Raw genomic sequence first — 24,735 nt, 5'->3', positions numbered from 1 at the left:
GGGGTGGGAAAGATGCCAATGCCCCAAAACAGAGCAATGAACTAAACATCAAGTGCTGGATGTCTCTGATCTTAGTCCCTTGCTCATTCCTGTCACAGAGAACTTCAGCTGGGCCCTTTCTTCTTCAGGACCCTGGCCTTCCTCCATGCTTCTAGGCCCCATCCTCTTCCTCTCCGCTCTTTCCTTTTCTTCCCATCCTAGAGCCTCGTCCTCCGGCCCCTGCCGAGCTGCCCTCAGAATTTCCAGATGCTCCCTGCAATATTGTGCAGAACAATTCTCTGTTTTACCCTCCCCAACCTGGTCATTCCTTGGGATGGGAGGAGGGCTTCATTTCCCATACCCCAAAAGAGCCAAAAACAGTTATTTCCTAAGGAAACCTGCCGCCACTTGAAAAAAATAAGTGCTTTGTCCCTTGACAGCATCCTACTCCAAACTCTCATAGCTTTTTTTTTTTTTTAGAAGGAGCTTCATTCGCCCTCATTCACCCTCATGTCACCCAGGCTGGAGTGCTGTGGCACAATCTCGGTTCACTGCAACCTCCACCTTCTGGGTTCAAACGATTCTCCTGCCTGAGCCTCCCAGGTAGCTGGGATTACAGGTTAGCTGGGATTACAGGTGGCTGCGACCACACCAGACCCATTTTTGTACTTTTGGTAGAGACCAGGTTTCACCATGTTGGCCAGGCTGACCTAAGACTATTCACCTGCCTTGGACTCCCAAAGTGCTGGGATTACAGGCTCCCATAGCGTTTTGTCGGAACCTCTCCTGCATCCTTTCCCCACTGTTATCTGAGTATGTGTGTATCCTTCCTTATGAGCTTCTGAGCTCCTAAGGGGTGGGATGTGGTTCTTACCTGCAGAGGCAGGTGCTTGGCATTTGATGAATGAGTGAATGGATGCCTGAATTTGGTGAGTTCAAGGCAGGAGCCAAACTCCTGTTGACAGAGAGGCTGGACAACTGGGATTTGGACATTGTGGGAAGAGGGATTGAAGGGCAGCTGAACAGGGTCTTGAATGCCGTGGTCAGGAATTTATTCTGTGGATGCTAGGAACCCTTGCAGGGCTTTGAGGAGGAGAACAACAGCATAAACTCTGGTCTCAGGACCCACTCTCTTTGGTCTCAGGAGTCCTTTGCATTTTTAAAAGTTATTAAGTACTCTCGAAGAACACTTGTTTATGTGGGTTAAATTTGTTGATATTTATACCATATTAGAAATTAAAATGGAGATACTTAAAAATAATTTACTAATCTATTTTAAAATAAAATATTTATTACATATTAACATAAATAAATATTTTTAAATAAAAAATAATTCTATTTTCCAAAATGAAAAAAAATCAATGAGAAGAGTGGTATTGTTTTATAGGTTCATAGGAGAGGAGAAATACCTTTTCTTCAACCATCACTACATTTATGGCCAAGGGCCTTTTGACAAAAGACAGATTAACAAGAGAAAAGCATACACATTTATTTAATATAAGTTTTGCTTGATGTGATGGTCTTCATAAGGAAATAAAGACCTGAAGAAACAGATAAACTTGTGTACTTTTTATGCTAGGTTTGATGAGGACGTGAATAATTGTGAAGTATGATTAAATAAAAAACCATGACTTAATGGTAATAAACTGGGATGAAATTAGCAAGGCCTATTTGTTTAATATCATTTTGTAACCACATTTATTCAGAGATAAGGATGTTCCTTTCCTCTCGGTGTAGGGAGGGCACTTTTCTTTTCTACTTTTTTTTTTTTTTGTCTTTGAGCTCCCATTCTGTCATCTAGGCTGTAGTGTAGTGATACAATCATAGCTCACTGCAGCCTCGAACTCCTGGCCTCAGGTGATCCTCCTGCCTCAACCTCCCAAAAGGTTGGGAGGGTACCTTTCGAATTAGGGTCTTATGAGTTGCTTCAGGGAAGAAGTGGTAGGGAAAGGTGATCATGACTTTCCTGTTTCTGCTGTTTTCACCGTTGCTAGGACACTACATTTTGTGGCTGTGTGACCTGAACCATATCAGGTATGTATACCTCTTTCCTGTTTGGATTACTGGAAGAGAGCTAGATTTTCACATCTGCTTATATATTGTCTGTTTTGATATGTTGTTTTGGTTAAAGTATATGAAGAAAATCAGATCGGTAGTTAGAAAAGTGAGTATTTTAATAGCCTTTTCAGATAATTACTGGTAGTCTTCTTTCTTAGCCCTCAACATTATTGCCACTTTGGGCTAGACAATTCTTTGATGAAGGGGCTGTCCTGTGCATTGTAGGATGTTCAGCATTATCCTTGGCTTCTACCCACTAAATGCCAGTAGCACCCTTTCCCTCAACTCCAGTTGTGGCAACAAAAAATACATCCAGACGTTACCAAATTCACCTCTTCCCGCTTCTTAAGAACCCCTGATACACCAAACTCAAGTGTTAGTTCCCGAAAGGTTACTTGTGGTGTGGAATCTGAAGCTGTTTCAATAAGCTTTTTGTACTCTGTGCTATAGACTGAACGTTTTTGTCATCCTAAAATTCCTATTTTAAAACCTAGTCCTCAATGTAATGATATTTGGAGGTGGGTTTTTTGGGAGGTGATTAGGTCATGAGGGGCTCATGAATAAGATTAGTGGCTTTATATAATAAAAGACTCCAGAGAGCTCCCTTGGCCCCTCTGCCATGTGAGGACTTAGTGAGAGCACTGTTATCTATGAACCAGGAAGCAGCCCCTCACCAGACACCAAATCTGCTGGTACTTTGGTCTTGGGCTTCCCAGCCTCCAGAACTGTGAGAGATACATTTTGCAGTGGCAAAAGAGCATGGGATTTGGAGTGAGGAGACATGAATTAAGACCCAGCTCTATCATTTACTAGCAGTGCAGACTTGGGCAAATTACTTAACCTCTCTGAGCCCCAGATTTTTCATATTTCTCTTTCCTAATGCATAGATAATGCCACTCTGTATTTTTGCAATACAAAATGAGATCATGCAGCTGAAAGGTGTTAAAGCAAACTAAATATGGCCTGAGAAGGACTCTGTACTTCTACATTTGAGTCCTTGTGGATGAACTGTAACCTAGCTTAATAGTCAGACAAAATCAAAAACCTAACTTAATAGTATGCATCAGTAACAATAGCTGAGCATTGGCCAATCCCAGCGGCCATACTTCAACCATTCATAGACCACTGACTATTCAAGCTGCCTTCAACTAAGGCAAATGCGGAGCTATAACCAATCTCACTGTTTCTGTACCTAACTTCCAATTCCAGTACATCATGTTTCCTTTTTGTGTATAAATTTGTTCTGAACACGAGGCACTCATGGAGTCTCTGAGAATCTGCTGTGATTCTGGGGGCTGCCCGATTTGTGAATTGTTCATTGCTCAGTTAAACTCCTTTAAATTTAATTCGGCTGAAGTTTTTCTTTTATCAAAGGGCATTGAACAGAATAAGTTGTCAGACATTAAAGACTCAATAAATGTTAATTACTTCCATTTTCATAAGATTGTGTTCATTTGACAGACATTTATTGAGCACTACCAGCCCCGTGGCCAGCACGCTGGCAGTGTTCAGTAGTGGAGGTGGGGAGTGCTCAGTTGCCTGATGCTTCTGGCAGTCTGTGGATTGGACCACTGGGTTGTCCTTTATGGAATTTTATTACCTTCTTACCTGGGTGAAGTCGAATGTTGCTGCTTCTGCCTTTATTGCCCTCTGTATCTATATAGTTTGTATTGACTCCTGGTTGTTGATTTAACTTTATGAGACATAAAAAGTGTACCTGATACTAGCCTTGCTGGGGTGAGAAGGGGGAGAAGGTTGACCAAAGGGAACATGGGGGACGTAACCTACCAGAGACTGTCAGCAAGTGGTTGGGCTGAGACAGAGTCTTATCTAATACTCTGATTCCGCAAGTCTAAAGGTGAAGGGTCATCTTTTTTTTTTTAATCTTCCACATGAAAACTTGACGTAATTCATTCCGTTTTGACATAGTTCATTCTTAAGAAGAGCCTCTCAGTACAATTGTCTACAGATGGCATGGGCTGCCTCTGTAAACACCATCATAACGTACGCCATCACATTAGAAGGTACTCAAAATGAGAAAAACAGTCATTTGAGAAGATGCTGTGGAGCAGTGGTTCTCAAACCTGAGAGTGGGCATCAGAATCACCCAGCAGGCTTGTTCAAAAACAGATTGCTGGATCCTGTCCCCAGAGTGCTAATTCAGTAAGTCTGGGATGGGGCCAAAGCCCATAAAACCTCTGGACTCAGCCATGTGGGACTACCCACCTCTGGGTAGGGGCTACCCGCTTTGGGGCCCTTCTCCACTAAGAGCTGTTTTATTGCTCAGTAAAACTCTTCTCTGCCTTGCTCACTCTCTGGTTGTCCATGTAACCTCATTCTTCCTGGACACAGGACAAAAACCCAGCACCCGTGGAATGGCAGCTGTGAAAGGAGCTGTAACATTGTATCCCTCCTGCCTTCTACTGACGCTGGGCAGCTGCTCTGCATCATGGGAAGCAGGGCAGGGCCAGGCCAGCCCAGGAACTGTGGGCTGGAGCAGGGCAGCAGGACCAAACAAGCTGTAAAACAACCAAGCTGAAACACGTTTCTGGCCAGATTGCCGAGCTATGGGTGGTGACATGCTCTCGTTTGCCGGACTATGAGAGAAGAGCTGTGACTCTTCTGGGAGCCCAGATCTTGGTACTCCCTGAGCCAGAGCTGTGACATGCTGTAACACCCATTTGGGGCTCTGCAGTTGCTGGCGTCTCTAAGTGTTCAGGCACCATGTGTTCCCCTTGTCCAAATGCCAGTGCTCAAGGTGGAAGCCACTTAAGGCATGCCTTGTCCAGCCATAGCCTTGCACAGAGCTTGTGCCTGTGCTGGCCCCTGGAGCTGCCTGTCCCACCACAGCAGCCAGCACAGGTGTACCATGGCCAGACCCCACTCTCGCTCGCTTGCTCACACACCCCTTTCTGCTCCATGCCTAACTTGCCCATGGTGGGTGTGAGATCCGGGCTGGTAGCATGAGCTGAGCACAGCCTGCTGGGCCAAGTGGGAGGAGCCAGCTCAGCAGCCATGTGCAAAACTCTAGCAGAGGTGCTGCTGGCTGCGGAAGTCTCTGGCTGGTGAAGTGGCACCTGAAGGATCCTGTGTCATTTCAAGCTAAGGAAGTGAAGACAGTGTTTTAATCTTAGTCACCCTGATTTTTTTTTACCACATGCTTCTCCTTCTGCAAGAAGCCCTGAACCGGCCATCTGAAGTTCTGGTTCTGGACCTGGCTATACCTCTAGCTGGGTTGATGACCTCAGGCAAATTTCCATCTCTACCTGTCTTAGTCTGTTTTACATTGCTATAACAGAATACCAGAGACTGGGTAATTCATAAAGAAAATAAATTTATTTCTAACAGTTCTGGAGGCTGGGAAGTCCAAGAGCATGGTGCCAGCATCTGCTGAGGGCCCTGATGCATCATAACATGGCTAAAGGGCAAATGAGCACATGAGGCGGAGAGAGGACAAGGACCAAAATTTATCCTTCTATCAGAAGCCCACACCTGTGATAACTAACCCACTCCCAAAATAATGGCATTACTCCATTCATGAGGGCAGAGGCCTTATGATCTAATCATCTTTTAAAGACTCCACTTTTAAATACCATTACAATGGCAATTAAATTGCAACATGAGTTTTGGAGGGGAGATTTAAACCACTGCACTGCCACAGTGCTATGGTTAAATAGTTGGGTGGGCTACAGATCTCTGAGATCTCTTCCAGGTTTTATGTTCCATTGTTATGGAGTGGATAGGGAGGGGATGGAACCCTGTGGATGGAGGGCTTGTGGGGTGGTGCAGAGAATGCATAACATTTTATGCAATGAGCTGTCACCCTAGGTTGGCAATTGGTCCCCCCAGGACAAGGGCCTAGAACACAGGACTAATATAGTAGGTGATAACATAGGAAAGAATCTGTTCCAACAAGCCCTGTGGTGATTTCAGGAGGGCAGGGTCAGGTGCCCCCATCTGGAGAGGCACCAGATGTATTAGAAAGTGCTTTCTCTGGGATGACCCACAATGCAGGAAGCGAGCTATGTTAGCAATATCTGAATTAACTCATAGGTCAGAAATGTCAGGAAGGAGGCTCTGTGAACAGAATGGAGGGTCAGGTTTGAGGGGTAGAGTTCTGTAGGATGAGAAGGAGGTGTAGAGTTAGATGGGGCAGCAAGAGGCAGCAATAAGAAAGGAGGTGGTGAGAGGGGCAGGCTTGCTCTGTTTACCCAGCCCTCAGAGAACGGTGCAAACAGGTGGGTCCCTTTTGGGGAGCTCAATGTCCTAACCTCCTGGCTTACAAAACAGGTATGTGAAGGACTGATCTAGAACCAGGATATTACATGCCTCATATTCCATTTGAAAAAATCAATTTTTCAGGAGGTCTGTAATTCCTAAGGCCCATTTAGTTCTAGGAAATGAAAACACTCCTGTTCCTGGCTAGCTGATGGGCATCAGAAGGATTCCTGATCAGAGAAAATGAGAAGATGCAGGTGCACAGGCGATAGACCTCTAACTGCATGCCATTTAGAAGAAACTTCTTAGATAACCCCAAGAACAAAGTTATTTACAAGAGCAAAATCACATTTTGTATTTAGTAACCAAAACAAACAACAAACAAACAAATCCTTGCAGTGCTTCTGTAGCTAAGGAAAGCTTGACAACAGCTGGATTTTAGAGATGATTGCTATAACCCCACAGAATGCAACTTCTTGGATGCCCATTGGTTATCATACATAACAATGTTTAAATTTTGCCTGGTTCAGGAAGCGACATCTAAATGGGCCATTAAAGGACAGTGAGGGATTTTCAGTATGAGGGACGACGCTGTTTGGGAGACCTTTGGAGACAGTGAGTTGTCTGCTGAAAGGATTAGTCCTTTTAGATGCTGTTACCAAGGTAAATGCAGAAATGGTAATAGGAATGACATGGCCATTTCTCTTTGGAATTAGTCCTTTTACAGATAATGATGTATTGGCCTTATGTCTCTGGAAGATTCCTTCTACATTCTTGCACATTTGTGAATTTGGTTGCCTCATTGGTAACAGAATCTAAAAGGACTGATCATTCTCTCTGAAGGCCTCCTGAACCACGTGGTCCCTTATTACACTGAAAATCCTTACTGTCTTTTAATGCCCCATTCAGATGTTGCTCCCCCAACCAGACCTGTCCTCTGCTCTCCTCATTCCTTCCTTTCTGCATCACAGCCAGAATAAATTCACTCTGGGCTCCTTCTGCCTCTCCCCTATGTTGCCCTTTGTCAGTGAAAATTGCTCCCGTGATGTCCTGGTGTCCTCTCTCCTAAGGCCAGAAGTTTCTTGAGGTCCAAGACTGTGTCATGTCAATGTCCAGCCCCCTCCTGCCATGAAGAGAGCCTTGAACACATTGAATGCTCAGTATCTATTTATTAAATGAATGCACAATTGAAAGAGTGAAGATTGAATGTCTAGATATTTGTCCCTCTAACCCACAAGCTCACATGCAGCAGAGCACACGAATGTGTGTGTGCCAAGGCCCCAGAGGCTGGATGCCCGCATACGTGCTGATGCATGTGCCCTAGGGAGTCCCTCTTGGTTTACATCCGTTTAAAATCTCTGTCTTCTTCTTGATAGAGAAACAGCATGATTTCCTAGACTGAATTGAAGAATGAAGGTGAGAGTACAAACAGTGGGAGAGACGTTTCCTCAGCTGTCAGAACAGGAACGACCTGGGTTAGGGCAGCCCAGAAAGGGAGGACTTCTCCTGGTCCCAGTGAAAGATGCTTCCAGAATCTGTAGCTTTACTTATTTGCTTGGATCTCACTGGAATAACTTGGTGGTGAGGTCACCGGTTCTGGGGTGATCACTGGGTTTGCTGCATAGATGTTTGGATAGATGACACTCACCTGGAAAACACAGGCACACAGGGGGCATGCTAAGAAGGACGGGCCATGCACCAAAGGCCTCGGACACCGAGGAACTACTCCTGCTCCTGAGCAGGCAGTGGAAAGCACAAAGAGCTCCCTTGTCTCCACCTTTTTGGGGGCATCTTTCCACCCACTGAGGAGCCCTGGGACTCACATTGCTTGATTGACAGCAGACCAACTGGCAGCCAAAGTGGGAAGATGCGCATGCAATGCCAAACTCCAGGAGGCAGAAGACCAGCAGCACACCAGAAATCGCCATTCCAGGGTTCTGTAGGCAGAGCAGATGGGGAGGACAGGAGCACGGGACTGGGAGTCTGAACTGACCTCTCACTGGGGCCCTGCCATGGACTCTTTGTGGCTTTGCGGAAGTCCCCTATCCTCTCTCAGCCTCGTGGGGGGACATTTCCCACCGGGTTTTTGTAAGTATCAAGTGTGGGGATAAAAGAATTGTTATTGCAACATTTACTTGGTAGTGTTCCTCTGAGAAAAAAGATGACCATGTTTAGGGAAGCCCCTTGATAGGTTGCTTCGGGTGTGCTCTGGAGTCAGAGAGGGGAGCAGTGACACTGCTCTGGGGAGGCCGTCGGTAGGAATTGGAGGGTATGGGCAAGACACAGAGAGAACAGAGAGATGGTTAGAGGAAAAAGAAGGAGTTGGGCGCCATGGTGGGAAGGGGGAGGCCACAGGAAAAGGCCTCCTGTGAAAAATGAAGACTTCCCAAAGCAAGGATGTCTTATCTTCAGTAATCAGTGGTTTGCTGGGCTCTGATGTAAACCTCCACCATCCCTCTGAATGTGGGGAAAAGAAAGAGAGATCAGATTGTTACTGTGTCTGTGTAGAAGGAAGTAGACATAGGAGACTCCATTTTGTTCTGTACTAAGAAAAATTCTTCTGCCTCGAGCTGCTGTTAATCTGTAACCCTACCCCCAACCCTGTGCTCCCTGAAACGTGTGCTGTGTCAAGTCAGGGTTAGATGGATTAAGGGTTGTGCAGGGTGTGCTTTGTTAAACAAATGCTTGAAGGCAGCATGCTTGTTAAGAGTCATCACCACTCCCTAATCTCAAACCACTCCCTAATCTCAAGTACCCAGAGACACAAAACACTGCGGAAGGCCACAGAGACCTCTGCCTAGGAAAGCCAGGTATTTTCCAAGGTTTCTCCCCATGTGATAGTCTGAAATATGGCCTCATGGGATGGGAAAGACCTGACCGTCCCCCAGCCCAACACCCGTAAAGGGTCTGTGCTGAGGAGGATTAGTAAAAGAGGAAGGAACGCCTCTTTGCAGTTGAGGTAAGAGGAAAGCTTCTGTCTCCTGCTCGTCTCTGGGCAATGGAATGTCTCGGTGTAAAGTCCATTGTATATTCCACTTACTGAGATAGGGGAAAACTGCCTTAGGGCTGGAGGTGGGACATGCTGGCAGCAATACTGCTCCTTAAGGCGTTGAGATGTTTATGTATATGCACATCAAAAGCACAGCACTTTTTTCTTTACCTTGTTTATGATGCAGAGACATTTGTTCATGTGTTTACCTTCTGACCTTCTCTCCACTATTATCCTATTATCCTGCCATGCCCGATAATGATCAATAAATACTAAGGGAACTCAGAGGCCGGTGCCCACGTAGATCCTCTGTATGCTGAATGCCAGTCCCCTGGGCCCCATTTTTCTTTCTCTGTACTTTATCTCTGTGTCTCTTTCTTTTCCAAGTCTCTTGTTCCACCTAACGAGAAACACCCACAGGTGTGAATGGGCAACCCACCCCTTCATCTGAACCTTTGGGAAAATGTCAGCCTCTGAAAAGACTTTCTTGGCTTGTGACAGTGGTGTTTTGTGGAGGGCAGGAATTGGGGCTGTTTCTCTGGCTTGGGAAGAACAGGCAGTGAAAGGATCCCCAAAATGAAGTAAATTAACCGTAGCAGGTGGTAACCGGGAGAAATAGAAACCCTCCATTTGCTGTTACCCAAGAATACCCAGGAGTATGGAGTCTTCCAGTGTATCTGGGAAGCGAGTTTCAATCTAAAAGGTCCATCCAGGAGACTCCCATTACCATTTGGGTTCCAATTATGTGACATGAGAACATTTCATAGTGAAGGTGGATGGCATGCAGTAGGTACCAAAGAAATGCCTCTCAATTATGACTTTTTAATTTTTTTTTTTTTTTGAGACAGAGTGTTGCTCTGCCACTCAGGTTGGAGAGCAGTGGCATGAGCTCAGCATTGTGAGCTCCGCCTCCTGGGTTGAAGCGATTCTCCTGCCTCAGCCTCCTGAGTAGCTGGGATTACAGGCACGCGCTACCATGCCTGGCTAATTTTTGTATATTTTGTATAGATGGGATTTCGCCATGTTGCCCAGGCTGGTCTTGAACTCCTGAGCTCAAGTGATCCACCTGCCTCGGTCTCCCAAAGTGCTGGGATTACAGGTGTGAGCCACCGTGCCCGGCCTCAATTATCTCAATTATGATTTTTAAAAACAGCATTGGTGACAGCCAGATGCTTGGAGAATTCTCTCTTTTGGAGAGGCCTCTCCTTAGCCCCTTTTCTTCTCCTTCCTCTCCATTTAGCAAGTGGTTATTAAACATCTACTTGGTAGAAGCGGCTAAGAAATGCATCCTGAGAGGCACAATCTAGTAGGAAAACAGATGCAGATGATAATTATAATTCACATCAGATAGGGTAAGAGCTACAGAACAGCAAAAAGGTATCCCAGAGCACTGAGGAGGGAGAGGTTCATTGTCATGAAGGGATTTAGAGAGGGTGAGGGTAGAGGCAGTTGTCCCAGGAAAAGGGGAGTGCAGGATGTCTAAGTCAACGGATCACAGAGACTTAGAGTAGAATGGCCCGGGCAAAGTATGCTGGTCTTTTTCAATTTTTTTTAAATACAATTTTTTTACACATAAAATATTTCATGGAAAAGGGGTCCCTCAAGCAGCTGAGATATTTGTTATTTGATGAAAAATAATTCCTGATGTGGAAACCCCGGAGTATCTCCATTCCTTGGGTCATTATTTGCAAAGCTCAGATGCAGTCCGACCCTCCATGTTCAGATGGGATGACTGAGGCTTGAAGGTGGAATGGGTGGTGGGCATGGGGCGAGTTCTCATTCCAAGATCAATCATTGGCAGAACTAAGATTAAAAGCCAAGTTTTCTGAATCAAAAATTGCTGCTCCCTCTACTCCAGGGCACCTGGCTGTGCTGCTTGGGGTTTCGTCTTTCCTAAACTCTTCTCCCATCTTCCTTTCCCTTAGTTCCTCCACCAGCATTTGCTTCTTAATTTCTTCTATTGGGCAGTCCATGCCTCCCTGATTGGTTCTTTCCCAGCAGGAAAATTCCCAAGTACTCGCTTGTGCCTGTCTCTCCTAGTGGACGGGAGTAGCTAGGGTTCAGGGTGAGTGAGAGATTCGAAGGGAGGTGAACTGTAGGGCACAGTGAGATAGAGCCAGATCCCCCAGGGAGGGCAAATACCTGGCTGAGGAATTTGGACTTTAATCCTAAAGTACCTGGGAGCCATAAAATGTTTCTGGGAGGGGAGAAACTCAAGGAACTTTTGATAAATGACATGGACTTGGTCCATAGGGTCTCTAGGGAGAGGCTTTGCCTAAGAATCTTGGAAAGATGAGTCTTTAAGTCTCTTGCAGATAAAAGGATCTGATCAAATACAAACAACAGTTAATGGCTGTTGATGTTTACTGAGTATGCATCACAGCTGGCACATTCATTTATTCCTTGACAAATGCTTATGAAGTGTCAACCGTGTGCCAGACACAGTTCTAGGTATTTGAGGTATGACAGTGAGTGAAACCAAAAACATCCCTGTCCTTAAGAATCTCATTCTAGGGACAGGCAGTAAGCATGAAATGTAACAAATAAGTCAGTTGCAGAGGGTGTTAGATGCATAGACTACAGGAAAGATAGATAAGGGGAAGGGAAGCGGGTTACTGGGAGAGTGTGGGTGTTGGGTTGTTCAGGTGGGCCTCATTGGGAAGGTGGTTGCAGATTAGTGATCTGAAGGAGGTGAGGAAGGGACAGAGGAAGCTGTGGGAACATCTGAGGGAAGAGTTCCCCAGTCGGAGGGAACATTCCAGGCCCAAAGGTGGAAAGATGCCTGGAGTGTTGGAGAAAACATCATGGAGGTTCCCGTGGTTCAGCAGCAGAACCAGAGGATGGCAGCAGAGCCAGGGGCGGGGGGCACCAGAGGGCCAGCATCTTCAGGCTGCTGGAAGGACATTGGCTTTTTTTCTGAGTAAGACGCCAGCAGAGAAGTGACGGGATCTTGTGTTTCCAAAGGATCCCTCTGGTGGCCATGCTATAAACAGCTGCAGTGAGCCCAGAGTAGGAGAAAGGGAACAGTCAGGAGGCTGTTTCCATGATTAGATGAGAGATGCGGTGGCTCAGGCCAGCGTGGGAGTAGAGGGGCTGGGGGAAAATGGTGGGATTCTGAATGCATTTTGAAAGTAGAACCAACAGGATTGCCCGAGGGATTGGCTGTGAGGTGTGAGAGAAAGACAGGGTCAATGACAACTCCAGGGTTTTGTCCCGAGCAACTGGAAGGATGGAGTTGCCATCAACTGGAATCAGGAAAACTGAGTAGAGAAGGTTTGGGAAGTGAAATCTGGAGATCAGACTTGGATGTATGAACTATGAGCTATTGAGTTGACCATTGGACATGCTAGACTGGTGTATAGGGGAGAAGATTTGGCTGGAGCCATGTATTCTAGAACAATTGTCATAGACAAGGTGTTTCAAGTTGCCAGACTAAATGAGATAGACAAATGAGTACAGAAAGAAAACCAGAGAACCAATTATTGAGCCTAAGAGATTGGGAAAAAGAGAACTAGCAGAGGAGAGAGAGAAGAGGGCAACCAGTGAGGGTGGAGCCTGGAAGTCAAGCAAAGTCCCTCTGAGAAGAAGGATCAATCACCACATTGGGGATTTGGAGAAGAGCAGGTGTTTAGGGAAGTGAGGCTGAAAGTCTAATTGGAGCAGGTTCAGAGAGAATATGAGAGAAGAGGATTGGACTCACTAAAGTGTAGACAATTCTTTTAAGAATTTGTCTGCAAAGAGGGCCAGAGAGATACAGTGGTAGTGGATAAAGGAAGTACAATGAAGAGGAGGTTGGTTGGTTTGTTTTTTAAGAAACAAAAGCATGCTTAATGCTGATGCAAAAGCCCCAGCAAAGGGGGAAAGACTGATGATGTAGAGGAGAGACGGGATGAGGGAGAGGGGAGGAGAACTTGAGCAGGTAGGAGAGGAGGGACTCAGTTGCGCAGACAGAGGATTGAATTTATGTGGGACACAGGTAGCTCATCTGTAGCTGCCCTGTTCTATTCAGCAACCACAATTCCCATGTGGCTTTTAAACACTTGAGATGCAGCTGGTCCCAAATTGAGATGTGCCATAAGCGCAAAATATAAACTGGATTTCAAAGATTTAGTTCCCCAAATGCAAAATAGCAAACCAAGTTTTTATACTGATTACATGTTGAAATGACAATATTTTAGATATACCGGGTTAAATAAAATAGATTATTAAAATCAATTTCACCTGTTGCTTTCACTCTCTCTCTCTTTTAAATGTGGCAACTAGAAAATTTAAAATAACATGTGGCTTGCATATTTCTATTGGACAGTGCTAGTGTATAGCAGAGGTGGGTGAATTATGATCCATGGGTCAAATCCTGCCTGCTGCCTGTTTTGTAAATAAAGTTTTATCAGAACACAGCCATATTCATTTGTTTAGTGTTTTCTGTGGCTGCTGTAAGGCAGTTATAGCTACATGACAGAGACTGTAGGCCTGCAAAACCTTAACTGCTTACTATTGGCTCTTTAGAGAATAAGTTTGCTAACCTCTGGCTTATAGTAATGGGCAAGAAGGCAGAGAATGTGAGGAGAGGCGCTGGTTGGTGGGCACATATGCATTCTTTGTAAAATTGCATTTAATTCTCTCAACATTGCCACAAGGTAGGTATTGTTCTACAAAGGCAGAAACCCAAACTGAGAAAGGTCATGTGCTTAAAGCTATGGGTCAAGGACTTTAAAATTTGTTCCTATGCTGAAAGCACCTCCTTTTCCTACCATGTTCAGTGAGGTAGCTTGGTTGTCAAGCCCTTTCTGGGAGTTTTGTAAATGTAGCTAATTCAGAACTTAGAGGATCTTTGGTTGAGAGGGATACTCACCACACCCCAGGCGTAAGGATAATAGTTGGGGTAGGCATATGGGTGGGGAATACTTAGATCTGTGATGAAGAGTATGACTCCAACTGCAGAGCAGATTGCACTGACGATGTTCAAGCCCAAACTGCCAGACAGCTGAAGAAGACACAGAGGGTCAGGGTGGGCGAGAAAAGCTGTTATAGCTGAGATGAATGGAGACCCAACAAGTGTTTCTTTTTCCCCCCAATTTCTAAAATTGTGTTAACATATATGTAACATAAAATTTAACATCCTAATCATTTTCAAGTGTTACAGTTCAGTAGCATTAAATACATCTACAATGCTGTGCAACCATTGCCACCATCCATCTCTATAACTCTTTTCATCAAAAAGTGTTTCTTAATGTGAATCCCAGGAACCCTATTTCCACTGCAAGTAAAGGGGTGTTCTGTGCAAGAAAGGTTTTGGGGTAAGTTAGCTTTGAAAATAGCTGGGTTGGGCAAAGGTAAACAGATCATCGTGGTGGGACTTCTCAGAGCCTTTAATGAGGACTTTAGATCTTTCAGAGAGGAAACAATACATAGAGATTTTCCCAAGTTCATGTAACTATCTTCATTGAGCATATCATGGGAGAAGTGTTCTCAAGAATAATCTTTGGGGCTGGACGCGGATGCTCACATCTGTAATCCCAGCACTTTGGGAGGCTGAGGCAGGTGGATCACCTGAGGTCAGGAGTTCAAGACCAGCCTGGCCAAAATGGCAAAACTCCGTCTCTACCAAAATACCAAAAAATACAAAAAATACAATCATTAGCTGGGCATGATGGTGTGCACCTGTAATCCCAGCTACTAGGGAGGCTGAGGCAGGAGAATTGCTTGAACCCAGGAGGCAGATGCTGCAGTGAGTTGAGATCAAACCACTGCATTCCAGCCTGGGGGACACAGTGAGACTCTGTCTCACACACACACACACACACACACACAAAAAAGAAAAAGCAAAAGAAAAAAGAATAATCTCTGGGAAACACTTGACCTATTTGTCCCATAGGATAAATAGAATCTTAGCCCAAGTGTCTTGGGATGTGATAAGCTCAGATGCTCCATGATTCTGGGCCATGTGCAGAAAGATAACGCTTCCACATTTTGAGCTTTCTTTTGAAGACTTTCAAATAGATCTCATCTGGTTGTAGGGAACTGGTCACCCTTTACCCTTCGTAACCTGATTATGAGACAAATGAAGGTATTTCTTGGTCTGTTGCTAGGGGAGCACAAAGCTTTGTCCATGTTGATTATCAGAGTTCTGTTGGCTGGATTCCTTAGGAAAGCGAGTGACTGAGCCTCCTTCGGCTTCCCCAGAGTCCTCTTCTCTGTACTGGAGGTACTCTTGGCTCCTTGGTCTGCTAGAGGGCAGCCCTGGGCCCCTGGGAGCTCTGTGCCTCTCCGTGGCAGGGCTTCTTAGGAAAGCTGTTATCTCTCTCTCTCTCTCTCTCTCTCTCTCGCTCTCCATACTCTGATGCCTTAACTAAGGTGACCGTATTGCCCCTTCTCACTTCTGCATCCTCTTGGGACTTTTCCACATGTGACTCCAGGGCCAGGCTCCTGTGGCCAGTCTGTATGAGCGGGAATGTGTGTGAGCACCCTGTGTCTGGTTATAGTAGGTGCAAGGCTGGGGGAGGAATTGTATGTGACCTTATTTTCCCCTTTGTGACACCATTCTATAGGTCTCCAGTTGGAAGAGCTGGTCTCAGAATGTAACTTACCAGGCAATAAGAATATGGCTGATTTTCTGCTGCCACGGAGAGAGATCCTGAAATGATAAACTGGTGCAGAACAGAGTGGGTTTAGAAAGAGGTCAGGGGCTAGGGTGCCCTTCCCCAGGCTTCTGTGATTCTGGTCACACACAGTGGGTACCTTTGCTGGAACCATCAGCTCAACATGGGCAACAGAAAAAATGAACTGTTTTGCACTGCATGAAAGGGCACTGGGGTGGGATAAATATATATTCTAGGATCCAGCAAACCTGGTTTTAAATTCTGGCTAGAAACTCTTGACCTTGGGTAAGTTATTAACTTCTCTAAATCTTTATTTCCTCATCTAAAAAATGGAAAAATTTATAGCTCTTCCCAAGTGTTATTGTCATGAGACAACTTATGCCCTACATCTGGCATTTAGTATATCTTTACACTTAGTAGATGCTCAATAAATGTTGGATTATTTCCTTGTATTTTATTTTCCCACAAGTACATCCTATTGTTTTCCAATCTTTATATCAAGATTCAGTTAGGTTTGGGGGCTCTGGAGGGGAGAAGGAAGGGGTTACCAGCGTCTTCTCTGCTGCTTTTTGATAGAAGCCTGACATCAATCCTTGCCTGTCTGCATATCTGGACTAATAACTTTTAGTTACTCAGATAAACATTGTGTCGCTATGATGCTGAACATTAAATACGAGGATGATGATGTCAATTGCGTGCATTTCATCCAACATGGCTGATGGGATTGCCTGCCATCATTTGCCCAGTGGGCTAGCAACAGTGGTATGAGAGGGCATGAGCTATATTTAATAGGAGCTACCATTTGTGGGGCACTATAGAAAATGCTTTTTTAAAAAAGGCTTCATTGACATATAATTCATATATCATATAATTCACCCATTTAAAGTATATGATGCAATTATTTTTAGTATATTTATAGAGTTGTGCAATCATCACTACAATGTAAGTTAGAACATTTGCATCAGCCCCAAAAGAAGCCGCGTACCGACTAGCAACCCATCACTGCCCTCCCCCCAACAGATGAAGTACTTGTTTAACCTCGCCTCATTTAACCACATGGTGGCCCATCAAGCACTATTACTCTTGCCATTTTATCAATGAGGAGACTGAGGCTTAGAGATTTTAAACAACTCACACAACATCATCCAGCGGAGTTTTCATTGTAAATAAGTGTTTCCACTCTATGGCACATGCATTTGAGAATCAAATCCAGACAGCTTGATTTCAGACTCCATGTTCCTAACCCTCACTCCATACTCCCTCCCACCCATGGCAGATGCATGTGCCATAGAGTGGACATAGTTATTTAAAATGAAAACTTATTCCAGCTGTTTCCGCCTTCCAAGGCCAAGGCCATATTCTCCTATGAGTGGAAAAACAAATCTCAGGCTCACACCCTTCTGTTTATAGAGATTTGATGGGGAGGAAGGGCTGGACTTTTGGTGTCCCTCTCAGTCCTTCTGAGGTGCCAGAGGAGATGAGCCTTTGTTTCAGAAGAGGATATTGATGATCTTTGGGAAATAGAAAGACAGTCCTGGGATCAAGAAGGCAGCAAAGAGCACAACTGCCCTGCAGAGCAAAAGGAGGAAGGTCATGAGGGCTGAAGGGACTCAGCAGCCTGGTGGGAGGAGGCGTGGTCAGTGAGGCATTTGAGATGCCAGGACAACTGCCTGCTGCTCACTGGCACTTGGTGGAATCCAGTGCTCCGTGGTAGGCATTGTGTGCTCAATGGTAGGCCTGGGTGGCCGTGATGCTAGCCCTCTCCATAGCCCCACATTCCACGAAGGTCAGAGATACAGGAACAGGTATCTTGTGAGTGGTTGTGGGAGGGAAAGGGGCTGAGTTCTGAGTTTGGGTGTGTGCAGAGCCTCGCTAGAGGAGCCCTGTTCATTTGCAGAACTTGTGTGGCTGTCGGGGATGGAGATAGCTCTAGGCTATTTTATTTAACTCTTATAAGGTAGAGGGACTTGGGCTGGCACCTAGGTTACTCTGGAGTTGTGCCATTTATGAGGAAAGTTGCATTAGTGTCACATGTAGGTGTGTGAGTCAGGAGGAAGACTGTAACAGAAGGGAGAGAAAGGAGAAAGGAAGGTGGAGAGGGGAGGAGAAGGAGAGAGAGAGAGTGTGTGTGTGTGTATGTGTGTGTGTGTATGTGTGTGTGTGTATGTGTGTGTGTATGTGTGTGTGTGTGTATGTGTGTGTGTGGGGGGGCAGGGGGACACTGCAAAGGAACCATAAAGGTAATAAACTGACGTGGAAGAAGGACTGTAGTTCTTAACACTTTATGGAGTCACGGATCACTCTGATAATCTGACGAAAGCTATGGACCCTTCCAGAAAAATAATACACATTTAGCATATTAGGTATTTTGCCAAAATGGAGCCCCCAAAGCCCATCTGCAGATCTAGATTGAGTCCCCAGTGCTCAAGCACTCAAACCCTTGCTGTTCTACAGCTGGGAAGCCACTCTTCACCTTTGCTGAGTGTTTTTCTCCTGGAGCTCAGGCTTGTGGGCCTATGTCCAACAATGCCAGGGGCTATTCCCAGTGTATTTTTTACATGTGGATGTTTTCTTTGTGAATTAAGAAAACACATCCCTTTTGGCCGGGTGTGGTGGCTCACACCTGTAATCCCAGCACTTTGGGAGGCTGAGGCAAGTGGATCACCTGAGGTCAGGAGTTTGAGACCAGCCTGGCCAACGTGGTGAAACCTTGTCACTGCTAAAAATACAAAAATTAGCTGGGCGTGGTGGTGCGCGTCTGTAATCCCAGCTACTAGGGAGGCTGAGGCAGGAGAATTGCTTGAATCTGGGAGGGGGAGGTTGTGGTGAGCCGAGATTGCACCACTGCGCTCCAGCTTGGGCGACAGAGTGAGACTCCATCTCAAAAAAAAAAAAAAAAAAAAGTAAAAAGAAAATACATCCCTTTTGAGGGGATGTCACCTTGCGGGGTTGTAGCTTGATATTATGGGCTGAATTGTGTCCACACCCTCTATCCCCCACCAAATTTCGAAGATTGAAGCCCTAATCTGTAGTGCTCCAGAATCTGACTGTGTTTGGAGATAGGGTTGTTAAAACCGTCATTCAGGTTAAATGAGGTCATCAGGGGGGACCCTAATCCAAAATGACTGGTGTCCTCATAGGAAGAGGAGACTAGGACACAGGCATGGAGGAAAGGCCATGGAAAGGCTCAGGGAGAAGATGACCTTCTGCAAGCCAAGGAGAGAGACCTTAGGGGAAAACATCTGCTAACATCTCCATCGCAGACTTTCAGCCGCCAGAACTGTGAGATAACAAATTTCTGTTGTTTAAGCCATCCAACCTGTGGTGCTATACTCTGTTGGGGCGGCCCTACCAAACTAATATGCTTGCGGAACGAGGCCAGGGCTGGCTGGGTTCCTATCCCCTACATTTGGGTGGCTGGGAACCTTCCGCAGGGCACAGCTGCACAACTTGGCAAGGTGGCCTTGAGTGCCTTGGCACCTTCTGGGAACTCATCGGCAGGAGGACTTGAGTTACTCACCCACAAGCCTCCCCAGAAGGGAAAGCCTCCGTAGAATGAAATAGACAGGTATTCCCCTACGAGAACCGTCGCCATGATGGAGCCGAGGCCGATGTGAGCCAGGCCAATGATGATCTGGATGGCCTGTCAGGAGAGCCACAAGCTGAAGTCTTGTTTCTGAGGCTGGGTCCTGCCTCCCCTATGAGCCTCCTTTTAATTTTAATAAATGTTTTATTTTCATGGTCTAAAAAGTAATATGGGAAATACAAAAATGAAATAAAAACTACCTGTAATCTCCCCTCCGCCTGGAGAAAACAACTGTTTACATTTTGGTGTATTCTCCCATTATTCTTTTCAAATATATACCTTGATAGCACAACATGGCCCCCTGAATTTTATTAACTTAATATTTCATCATGAATGTGTCCTCATGGCATTAAGTATTCTTGGAACATATGTTTTTTCAGGGCTGCTCAGATCCCATTATGGATGGTCTGTGGAGTAGCTGAGACAGAGTTATTGGACAGGTAAGATTATTTCTACTTTTTTCTATTATATGTAACATTGTGATAAACATCCTTCTATGTAAATCTTTGCCTTCATCTCTTATTTCTTTAGGATATTGTTATGTGTTAAATTATGCTCCCCTCCCCCAACCCTCCTCCAAATTCATGTGTTGAAATTCTAATGCTGAGTGCCTCAGAATGTGACTCTATTTGAAAACAGAGTTGTTGCAGATGTAATCAGCCAAGATGAGGTCACACTGGAGTAGAGTGGGTCTCCGATCCAATATGATTGGTTCCTTATAAAAAATGCCATGTGGGCCAGGCACAGTGGCTCACACCTGTAATCTCAGCACTTTGGGAAGCTGAGACGGGCGGATCACGTGAGGTCAGGAGTTCAAGACCAGCCTGGCCAACATGGTGAAACCCTGTCTCTACAAAAATACAAAAACTAGCTAGGCATGATGGTGGGTGCCTGTAATCCCAGCTACTTGGGAGGCTGAGGCGGGAGAATCGCTTAAACCCGGGAGGCAGAGGTTGCAGTGAGCCAAGACTGCGCCACTGCGCTCCAGCCTGGGTGACAGAGTGAGACTCTGTCTCAAAAAAACAAAGTTTTCAACTTTATTATGGTGTGAAAGTGACATGAATTCAGTAGAAACCGTATTTGGAGTACCCATACAATCATTCTGCTTTTCATTTTCAGTCCAGTATTCAGTAAACTATATTAGATATTCAAGAACACTATTAAATAGGCTTTGTGTTAGATGATTTTGCCCAACTGTAAGCTAACCTAAGTGTTCTGAACTTGTTTAAGGTAGGCGAGGCTAAGCTATGATGTTTGGTAGGCTACATGTATTAAATGTATTTTTTACTTATGATATTTTTAATTTACGATGGGTACACTGGGACATAATCCCATTGTAAATGAAAGAACATCTGTGTATGTTTGTATATTACACACGTGGTAGCAAATACAAATATATTACTTCCTTCAATTCACATAAATGTAAGCAAATTATACACAGTGTCTGCCCCTTACTTTCTTCCATTAACTCCATATCTTGGGGTGTGTCCCTATCATTACACAAAGAGCTTTCTTGTTCTTTTCATAGCTCCACTACATTTTATTCTTTGGATGCACTGACTTAACCAGTATATTACACTGACTTAACCAATATACTGACTTAACCGGTATTATATTGATGGATATTACAATTTTTTTGTTATCACAAACCACGCTGCAATGAATAAGCTCATACATATCACAGTTTTTGTGGGCACAGGCATATCTGGAGGATGAAGTTCCAGCAATGGAATTATTGGATATTTTGTAAATTTGGCAGATACAAATTTCCCTCCCTAAGGGTTGTATCAATTTTTGTTCCCATGAGCACTATCTGAGGGTGGAGCTAGGGTTGGAGCTCGGGCAGTCTGCATCCAAATTCATGCCCGTCATCATTCAGCTACACAGTGAAATGGGCCTTTCTTTGTCCTGCGCAGGACAGCCTCTCAGGGGTTGCGGTGACCATTTATGTCGTTGGTTGCCTAACCTGCTTTGTTTCCTGTTGGGCAAATATTTGATTCGATCTTATTGGATTCTGACTCCACCTTGTGGTCTATTTTGGTCTTGCTGGGACCCCTTTCTTCAGAGGCCACAGGGCTGGGCGTGGATCCTGGCAACAGGATCAACCTTCAGGCGCGCTGCTTTTTTGTTGCTTTTCTTTCTCTTTCCGAAAATGCCTAAATCAGAAAATACAAGGTCTGCGCAGAGGCCCCCTGTGATGTTGTGCAGCTGAGCTTTCTAATAGACCTGTGCTTGGCAAGGCGCGATCAACTCAGCCCCACTTGCGGGATGTAGTGTTTGTGTATTTCCCAGGCCTTCCCTTCCCCCTGCCATCACTCCAGCTGTGCAGTCTGTGGCCTGCAAAGGGAAATCTCACTTACCCCCAAGGTTTTGCCTTCTTTCAGAGCTTTCTGCACAGGCTGCCCATTCACATTCGACACCAAACTAGGTGGGTTCCCAGGAACTAGGTGGACTTGCGGCTGGCTGTTTGGATACAGGGGCACCTGAGACATAATTCCTGGGGTCACAGGATAACCATTGTGGGGTGCCACCACCAACACAGAATTGGCCACCGGAACTGCTGAAGTCATCGAATTCATGCTGCCAAGAAATAAATGCGAGAGAATTTTCCCTCACATATGGACTTGTCCTTTAAAAAGGACTTTTGCTTCTTCTAGCTCATTGGAGCATCTTAACCCTCTACAAGTTTATGAATCCCATGTTACAAATAATAGATATCAGTTATAGGGCACTTAAGAGGTGCTTTACAAATACATTTCCTTTCATCCTCTCACCTGCCCAGTTTTACAGATGAGAAAACTAAGACTCGAAGAGGCTAAAGGCTACCAGAGGGCAAGGGGTCTGTCTTTTCCATCTTTGTGTCTCTCATAGTGTTTATTTTTTAATTTTTTTTTGAGACAGAGTCTGGCTCTGTCACCCAGGCTGGAGTGCAGTGGTACGATCTTGGCTCACTGCAACCTCCGCCTCCCAGGTTCAAGCAATTCTCCTGCCTCAGCCTCCTGAGTATCTGGGATTACAGGCCCCCGCCACCACACCCAGCTAATTTTTGTATTTTTAGTAGAGATGGGGTTTCACCCTGTTGGCCAGGCTGGTCTCGAACTCCTGACCTCAGGCGATCCGCTTGCCTCGGCCTCCCAAAGTGCTGGGATTACAGATGTGAACCACCGCACCCGGCCTCTCATAGTGTTTAGAGTGCTGCTTTGCATATGTTAGTACTGGCTGAAAGCGAAAGTTCAGAACTAGAAAATCTCTTGGACAACATTGAGTTCAATTCTCTCATTTTCTGGAAAAGGAAACAGGGTGAGAGAGTGGACAAGAATCCTCCAAGGTCCCAGGTATGTCAATATTAGTTAAATGGAGATTATCCCTCTCAAGGGAAGCCCCATTGCCAAGGCAGTGTCTGTTCATTGGGTGGCTTCCACTGCTCAATTTTCTAGGCTACTTATACATTCTAATGTGGTTTTAAAAATTCTTTTTCTTTTTGTTTCTCCCATCCCCCTCCATCTCCTGTCTTTCTCTTTCTTTCTCTTGGAGCAGACTCAATAAAGCTAGTACAATACACTCTGTCTATCCCTCATCCACACTGGTTCGCCGTAAGTCTCACTTGGTAGAAAAACCTTATCACCAACTCCCAGTTACCAACCACCAGATTAAGCAGACTCACCTTGCTCTGCCAGCAGCCACGTATCTCTTGATCCTATTCCCTTTTCTTTGCTGTGGGGACCTTGTTTTTTTTTCCTGAGAGAATGAACGTACTGGGGCCAGTTGGGTGGTAGGGTTAGAAGGATCCGAAGTCCTCTATTTCCTGGATGCAGGCCAGGTTACGTGCTGCTTAGAGCTCAGTTTCATTCTTATTTATTTCCTGTTTTGGTTAATGAGCCAGTTAAATATGGTTTGATTTGACAAGAGTCTATGGTATAATCTCCACGGAGAAGAAAGGGTTGGGCTGGTTGCTCTGGGAGACACAGAAATGAACTGGGCACCCAGGGTGCGCTGTATTTAGCTGTAACATGAGACAGGATGAAATAACCACCACAGAAGAGAGATAAATGTCCCCACAGGAGAACAGAGGAGAAAATGATTTGTTGGACTTGAAGAGATTAGGGAAGACTTCAAACAGAAGGTGGCATATGAAATCAATAAACTGCAGTCCAGAAAGGGGTAGAAATCACAGCGAGTGAAATGAGACTTGTAATCAACTTAGATCTATTTTCATCCAAGTCAGAGCCAATAGAAAATCAGAAGCCATCCATGGGAGGGCATTCCACATATCTATGACATACATCGTGTGAATTGCACAGTACAAAAACAGCTGCATGGAATAGTCCATGACAGATTTACCGTTGAAGAAGGTGAACAATGAAGAACAAATGAAGTTGATGAGATGGCTAGAACATTGTAAGATGGTCAAAACAAAAAGAACACCGTTGAGGGTATGGAAAGGGAAAAGTCTTGGGGAAGAGAAGGTAGAGATATGTTGGGAATGGCTCACAGTGAAGGATATTGAATGTAAAAAAGATGAAAAGGTAGCTGGAGTCAGACTTCACTTTTTTGTTGTTGTTTGTATTTTTTAGAGACAGGGTCTTGCTCAGGCTGGAGTGCAGTGATAGTTCACTGCAGCCTCAAACTCCCAGGCTCAAGCAATCCACCTGCCTCAGCCTCCTGAATAGCTGGGACTGCAGGCACGCACTACTGTGCCCAGCTAAATCTTAAAATTTTTTGTAGAGACAGGATTTCACTATGCTGCCCGGGCTGGTCTTCAATTCCTGGCCTCAAATGATTCTCCTGCCTCGGCCTCCCAAAGTGCAGGGATTACAGGAGTGAGCCACCATGCCTAGCCCAAATTTTACTTCTTTACCCATTTTTTCTATCAGATTCCTGGACCTTTGTCCCTTAATTTTTAAAGAGTTATTTACATACTAGGGATTTTAGGTCTTTGTCTTTGGTATATTCTCCAATTTTGACAGTGTCTTTTGATTTTGTTTAGGGTGGTTTTCTGTCAAGAAAAATTTTAAAAATTTTTGTAGTAAAATTTATCAGTCTTATCTTTTATTACCTATGCATTTGAGTCATTGTTTGAAAGCCTTTCCTAACACTAAGATTAAACAGGAATTTAGCTGTGTTTTCTTCTAATACTTGTATTGTTTTACTTTTTACATTTTGATTCTTAATACATGTAAAATGTATTTTTTTGTGAATGCTATGAGATGTGGGTCTAATTTTATATTTTTCCAAAAGTCTACCTGGCTGCCCCAGGGCAATTTATTAAATAGCTCATCTTGTCTTTAGCGGCATTTGAAATGCCA

At 44.9% G+C, this 24,735-nt stretch overlaps 1 protein-coding gene across 2 annotated transcripts; it reads right to left on the bottom strand.

The window, feature by feature from the left end:
- Positions 1 to 7,300: 7,300 nt before the first annotated feature.
- Positions 7,301 to 23,362, bottom strand: MS4A8 (membrane spanning 4-domains A8). 2 transcript variants are annotated; one of them, XM_057299159.2, is made up of 7 exons: positions 23,094 to 23,362; positions 21,790 to 22,009; positions 19,364 to 19,486; positions 15,832 to 15,891; positions 14,097 to 14,228; positions 8,079 to 8,192; positions 7,301 to 7,903 (listed from the first exon to the last, which is right to left on the bottom strand). In XM_057299159.2, the coding sequence occupies exons 2-7, from the start codon at positions 22,006 to 22,008 to the stop codon at positions 7,799 to 7,801; spliced, it is 753 nt and encodes a 250-aa protein (XP_057155142.1). In that variant the 5' UTR covers position 22,009; positions 23,094 to 23,362; the 3' UTR covers positions 7,301 to 7,798. The 2 variants fall into 2 exon arrangements, with proteins under 2 accessions (XP_057155142.1, XP_003826381.1); XM_003826333.4 differs by lacking the exon at positions 23,094 to 23,362 and having other exon boundaries at positions 21,790 to 23,086.
- Positions 23,363 to 24,735: the final 1,373 nt, after the last annotated feature.

Source organism: Pan paniscus, chromosome 9 (genome assembly GCF_029289425.2).
Source record: "Pan paniscus chromosome 9, NHGRI_mPanPan1-v2.0_pri, whole genome shotgun sequence".
Classification (NCBI taxonomy): domain Eukaryota; kingdom Metazoa; phylum Chordata; class Mammalia; order Primates; family Hominidae; genus Pan; species Pan paniscus.
This window is presented reverse-complemented; position numbering and strand designations above follow the sequence as displayed.